Source organism: Pinus tabuliformis, chromosome 6 (genome assembly GCF_031772625.1).
Source record: "Pinus tabuliformis cultivar Carrire ecotype Pingquan chromosome 6, CPIR1, whole genome shotgun sequence".
In the NCBI taxonomy this organism is placed as follows: Eukaryota; Viridiplantae; Streptophyta; class Pinopsida; order Pinales; family Pinaceae; genus Pinus; species Pinus tabuliformis.
In genome coordinates, this window is record NC_142292.1 from 1,483,909,772 (window position 1) to 1,483,916,893 (window position 7,122).

The 7,122-nt window shown below is 38.8% G+C and overlaps 1 protein-coding gene across 1 annotated transcript; it reads right to left on the bottom strand.

The window, feature by feature from the left end:
• Positions 1-1,964: 1,964 nt before the first annotated feature.
• On the bottom strand, positions 1,965-2,453 carry LOC149264238 (uncharacterized). The gene has a single exon (XM_089397569.1). It carries the CDS (start codon positions 2,451-2,453, stop codon positions 1,965-1,967), a length of 489 nt encoding a protein of 162 aa, XP_089253695.1.
• Positions 2,454-7,122: the final 4,669 nt, after the last annotated feature.

Sequence of the window (7,122 nt, forward strand, 5' to 3'; positions counted from 1 at the left end):
CAAAAAGACCAACTTCCTGAGATCATATCTCCGCAAATATCGCGCGAAAAGATCTGAAATTCGGACCCAAGGTTCAGCGCGATTTCTTCTCAAATGGGTTTTTTTTGCAACTTTTGAAACGTCACAGAAAAAAAGTTATAGTGAAAATTCCACGATGACCTGTTTGGAGCATTGAAACCCTAGAATCCAAAGCTCTGATACCAAGGTCATGAGACACATATTCCAAGTTGAATATTGGGTAAAACATAGTGATGAGTGTCACTTATGATTAATTAATGGCTATGGAAATTGGCAAAGGCATTGACAAAGGCAAAGAGGCATTAATTGTCATTTTATTTATGAAAATAAAGGAAAATAGGAGAAAAGGAAGGTGAAGAGACACATATTTGCATGAGAGGGGAATTAAAGGAAAAATGAGGGAAAATGAAGAAAATAGAGGCCTCAATGATAAAAAGGCTTCTAAGGACCAATTCACAACTTTTGTCAATTTATTTATTTATTTATTTTATTTTATTTTATTTTTTTATTTTATATATATATATATATATATATATATATATATATATATATATATATATTTATTCATTTTATTTATTTATTTATTTATTTTATTTTTTATTTTATTTATTTATTTTATTTTATTTTATTTTTTATTTTTATTTTTATTTTATTTTTTTTCAGTTTAGCCTTTGGCATTCTAGTATTCACTTGGATTTGGAGAAAGAAGGCAAAGGAAAGCAAGAAAGATCAAGGGAACAAGCGGCTCAATAGCTACAGTTGGGTTGCTTTGCAGGGAACAAGTTGCATGTGTGATTTCCTTGTCGATTTATGGATGCATGGTATATGCATGTGATTTTATAGTTATGTGTTGTCATTGACATGGAGGATTTTCCTAGATTGACAATGGTTTTAGCCTTGCCTTTCCATTTCATGGATACCCATGGTGTTTTGGGTTTTTCCACTTGATTATTTTCTGATTGGCGCTCATAATTCCTTATGGTTGTGGGTTGGAACAAACACTATAGAAGCCCTGGAAGAACTTGGGTTGAGTTACTAGTCTTGGAGCCTAGGTTGGGACAAATGCTCTGGAGCCCTGGAAGGTTGTGGGTTGAGATACTGTTGGACACCTAATCCTAAGTGGGTTAGTGTGGAAGTCGAATGGACAAAAGGAGTCCAAGAGACCTTGGGATCTGAAACCCAAGAGTCACAACATTGTATTATAAATGTACATCTCATGTTAATAAAAAAAATGTACTCACTGATTATCTTTCCTATTCTATGTTTTCCATGTGTGTTTAACATGGTATCAGAGCTGCAGGCGAATTTCTGCCCTGCCCAAATTTGAGCCACTTGTTGTGGCCTCTCTGTGCATGTCAGTTCTATATTTCTGCAGATAGAATTGTCATTATTGTCTGCATGCCTATTTCATGCTGCAAACTGTCTGGCTGACACACACCTGCACTTCTGCCTATTCTGCCCATGCTGTGCATTTCTGTAGCCTGACACATCTGCCCTCTGCGTGATAATCAGAGTCTGCCCTCTGCCTGATAATATGGGTAACGCTTGGTATTCCCATTGAATACCTGCTCTTACAGTGCTGTCAGTGTTCCATTGCCGGTGTTCCTACAGTGCTGCCAGCGTTTCGGTGTAGCGTGAGGTTTGAAAACGAAAGTCTGAATAACGCCATTCTGCCCTCTGTGTTACCCACTGTGTGGCTTCTGCGCATAACCATTGTCTGCCATATTTCATATATTCTGACCTGTCGGATACCAACCAAGAGAGTCACAATAGCTCTTTTGAGGGATTTAGTGTAAACATCTAAAAAGCAGCTCGAAGGCAGTGTTTTCAAGCAAACAACAAGGCATAGTAATGCTATGTTCTCAAACAGAGCTCCAAGAATCAGTAAAAGTTCTAAGAGCGACTTTGTATACAGTATGTTATTTTCAAAGAAAAACTGAGTGCCCTCATGATGCGGGAGTCTCAAACAAAGCTTCTACATCTTTCACTACAGTTTTGGCTTCACGAATCTCATCGCCTTCCTGACCTGACTGCTCTAGCTCTGCCAGCATTCCCTGCAAGTCAATAAGGGCAGCTTCAAGGCGTTTCCGACAATCAGGAAGCATCATCCTTGATTCTGCTAGTACATTCTCCTGTTGTTTAAGGTCATATGGATCAGCACCCTTCTCTTTCTCTGCATTTGATGTCTCTGCAAACATTTTACGGAGTAGCATTTTGACAAGAGAATCCCAGTCTTGCACCGTTGAAGACCACTTTGGAACAAGACGCATTATCCTATCAACATCCATGCCTGAACCTGAATGTGAAGCTGCGCTGCCAGAATACTTGAATGATTCTCCTACTTGTCGAGGATGCTTTGGAAGAGATGCATTCTGAACATTATCTCTAATACAGTCAAGAAGAACAGATATCACATTGCATGGATGTGCTTCCATAGAAGCTCGGTGCTGGTGGAGGGATTCTGTGCCAGATTTTGTTGTCCATAAATTTTATTATTTGTTGGTGAAGCCCAACTCTGAGAGTGTTGCTATTTGATGTCGATGCGGACGAGCCATGGGTAGAATAAAACAAAGCGCAAACACTTTGTGTGAAGACCGCTACCAATAAAGATCTCTGCTATTATTAGAGTTGATATATCAGAGGACTTTGAGCCTCTCATTCCAGAATGTCAGAACGTCTTGTTGAGGTTGTTCCATGCTCGGGACAGATTGGGGCGCAAGATCCAGCATTTCCACTGTGTGATGATCACTTCTGTTTGGGAATGCATTTTGCCAGAGTATTCATTCCTTTAACTCTGGAGGATTTTCTTGTTTATTTTCATACGAAGAACATTGGATCTCTAAAGTTATAAACCTGCAAGTTCTACGTGGGATGAATATCATCGTATCCTCAACATATAAAGCTGTGTGCTTTGACCGTCACATTTGTGCTGTTAAATTTCATATCCTCGTTGCTTTTGGAATATAGATAGCACTAACAAATTTTCTCTTCCATTGAGAAAAAAAAAAAAAAAAACAGAAGCGAGAAACGGAAAAAAAAGAAGGGAAAATAGCAGCAGCAGGTTTTTCGCTCTTTTTAATCAAATCTGCATCTTGAAGGCTCCGTCAAAACAACAAAGTTAAAGCTTACCTGCCTTCCAAATATATCTGAGCTGGTGAATCTGTCTCTTGTTGAGTTTGATCATTTAATTACTAAAAAAAAAAAAAGCTCGAGGAAACTGATAATTTTCTTGAAGTTCTCAATCCATGTACAAGATGGGAAAGTCTAGCTATAGGCGATGCAAATATGCGTAACCTAAAAAGAGGCGAGATTTTACAGCTGTAAAGGAAAGGATATTTCCGATGTGACTTGCCCTATTTTAGGCCATCAAAGCCTATAGTTCTGATTGCAATACCTGACGGTAGAAAGCAGTCTGTCTTGAAAAGGCCTTCCTCTTGACTGACTGTATTTAACGGTGTCTGAAATGCAAATTGAGTAGTACTAAATTTTTATAGTTGCTTTAACACAGATACTGTTTTGGGTGCTTCTGCCTGCCATTTTGTGAATGCGGATTTTGATCACGAGGCTAGACGTTGTTTTGGGGGTGGACTGCATCTGAAGATCAACAACAAGAAAGTTGATTTGGTATTATATTCAGCTTCTCTTTATAGAAAAACCTATTTTGGGCTACATACATTCAAACACCCCCCACAAATCCTCTTGTGATATTGTCGGTAGAAAAAGTCCAATTTTGCAGTTTTTGGCTTGAGACTACTTTGACATAAGATTTTGAGATTCCCCATATTTTTTGTGGGGTATACTACAATTGGAGGATTAATTGGAACGACAGAGTTCAATGTTCATAAGCATTCGGGGCTGTTTATATTCTTTAAAATTGCGGTTATTTGGCATTGTGTGAGATATTTGTGCAACATTGTCATTAAATGGAGCAAATTGATGATGCATTACAGTTATTAAATAGTCTAATCTTTTCCACTGTTGATGGGATGGTAAAAGTCAGTAAGGAAACTCTTTTTAACATTCAAACTTGCTTGCAAAATGTACAAGAAAAGATCGATTTTTTGCAGCTTGAATCACAGCTACAGCAAGAAGAGCTACATCAAAATAGACACCATTCTGAACCTGTTTTTGTTCAGAACATTGAGACAACCACCCATCAGTAGCATGTTAATATTGTTCAAGTTCATTCAGATCCAGTACCCAATAAAGCAGCAATTGTACATGCAGATGCAGAAACTCAGTCTGCACTTCCCAAGCCCATCATCAGACCTTGGGAACATCTTGTCCACAACAAGCACAGAACTGGTCTTGGATATGTCAAGGACTTGTCCTTTCATATTCCAGACTATGCCAAGCCCATTCAGTTTCAGAGTGCTGGATTCATTCATAACAGTTCACTTGCTCCTCATGACAGTTCACCTGCTCCTTATGACAGTTCAGTTTCAGCTATTCCAGATTCTACTCCTCTTCCACAGCAACAACAACAACAACAGATCATAAAATGCCAACACTGTGACCGAGTTGGCCATCTGAAAGATCACTGTTTTGATCTTCATCCATGTGAGCACTGTCATAAAACCAGCCATTCTTCACACAGATGCTTCAGAAACAAACGTCCTGCAAGAACAAAGATTCATCTTGGATGGATCGCTTCTTGGCAATGGGCATCAACAGCCAAGAAGATATTCCAAACACATGTCAGAACTTGTTCCAGAGTATTGAACAGTCTTGCAGTTGAGTTTTCTCCATCATCTCACCTTGTATCTGACAGGGGGGGAAATGATGGTCATCTACAAGCTTCAAAGTCACATCAAGCGAGCCTGAGCCACAACCTGCCACACCAGTTTCAGAGTTGTAGCCAGAGACAAAGATGCCCGTGAACAGATTGAGAACACTTCCTCTAGCAGAAGACACCATCTTCTTGCCAGTTTTGGAAGAGTTCCAGGAATTGCATTAAGCATTCCAGAGTTGTTGGTCATCCTTAAACCATCACAGATTGAGAACACTTCCTCTAGCAGAAGACACCAGCTTCTTGCCAGTTTTGGAAGAGTTCAAGGAATTGCATTAAGCATTCCAGAGTTGTTGGTTATCCTTAAACCATCACAGGTTGAGACTTCCCTTTTCAGGTTGAAGTTTTACCTTTTATGCGGGGTGAGACCTCCCTTTTATGGTTGAAGGTTTCCCTCTTTAAAACAGTAGGATCACTTCCTCTAGCAGAAAACTTCAGTTTCTTGCCAGTTTTGGAAGAGTTCCGGGAACTGCACTAAGCGTTCCAGTGTTGGTGGTCATCCTTAAACCACTGCCCTTTATACCAACATTTCATAGAGCACATTCAACCTAGTGCTGCCATGCATTTTTGCACATTTTGTATTACAGCTCTCTTCTTGGACTCATACATAACCCTTCGGATTAAGGGGGGGAATGTTGGACACCTAATCCTAAGTGGGTTAGTGTGGAAGTCGAATGGACAAAAGGAGTCCAAGAGACCTTGGGATCTGAAACCCAAGAGTCACAACATTGTATTATAAATGTACATCTCCTGTTAATAAAAAAAATGTACTCACTGATTTTCTTTCCTATTCTATGTTTTCCATGTGTGTTTAACAGATACTAGTTCCTAGAGCCCTGGACAACTTGGGTAGAGACCAATCTGGTTGGTGTTAGTGATGTCCATTCTTGAGGTGGAATCACTGGTTGAGGGTTGAGTTGTTTTTCCTCTAGAAGCCATGGTTTGGTTTATTCCATGAGATCCCACATTCATTCTTAAAATATGGCGCGAGGGTGACTAGCTGAAAGAGAGATTTGGTTACGCCCAATCTATGGTCATGTGGTACGTGGAAGTCCCTGACTTGGTTGAAATTTTCATATTTTAAAATGAAACATTTCCTTATGGTGATTTATGAGTAATTGTAGTGATTATATTGGTGATATTATGGTTGGGTTGCCATGGTTTATATACTGGTTATTTTCTGGTTATATGTTGTTTATGTGATGTGTATCTTCTATGTCTCTTGTCATGAATTGTTTAACTATTGATCGATTGATGAATGTATGGAATAATAAGTGTTGTTGCAATTATGTGGAGAGGGCATATGGCCTTCTTGATGATTCTTAGATGAATCTCAAACTTTTATGATCACATATGCATTCATGACCTATAGCTTACATGTTTTCCATGTGTTTGAATAAATGTCTATTATGTTCTAAGTAGTCTAGGTCAAGTTATGCCTTCAACTTTGAATATCATTTTTTTCAAGTCATTTATGAATCTGAGAAGTCTAAGGTAGTTTTGGGCAGTGGTATGGAGGCTGACCTAGAATTGTGGCTCAAATCTCAGGAACACACCCTCTGAACTAGACAATTTGGGTCACAACCGCACTCAAGCAATGTTGTGCATGCGGTTCAAGGCCTTCAACCACACCCAGACCTTGTCATGCATGCAGTTGGTGGTTAAGTTATGAGAAAAGCAGCCCCAACTCGAGGTTTGGTCACCTAGGGTGGTCCTTTGGCCCCTGAGTGTTCTGTAGCCTTGAGGAATGTTATGAGTTGTTAGTTGGTAGTCAGTTGTAGACCCCACTTCCTTAATTGGAGTTAGGAGGTTGGATCATGTCATAGTAACTCGTCGTCTCATGTTTACCTTGGCACGCTAGTGAAATTGGGTAAATGTGGAAGGAGGCATTTATATCCTCTAATTATTGTGGAAGGTGGTCCTTCCACCAACTACATTCAATGCATGTAAAGTCAATGAGGGTTGATAAATGGTAATCTCAAAATGAAATATTGCATCCCAAAATAATTTTTCAAGGGTGGATATGGATCATTAAACATCTTAAACATCTTCTTGGTGACAGAAAATGTACTTGCACACCACACAAAAAAAATTCACATATTCATCTTCAAATCGAGATACATCTGACTAATATAGTGCATATGAGATCCAACAAATTCTGAATTAGGAGAATGTTATTGATAAAATCTCTCAAAAAACTCTAACAATCCTCAAACTACTCTAAAATAAACATTATTCCTAACACCCTCCCATAATTTTTATTTTAAAAATAATGATATAGAAAACACATATAATGCACATTCAAGTAACATTTT

What these genes read in the sequence shown, in the direction of transcription:
- LOC149264238 (XM_089397569.1), bottom strand. Translation starts at nt 2,453, where the DNA reads ATGGAAGCACATCCATGCAATGTGATATCTGTTCTTCTTGACTGTATT.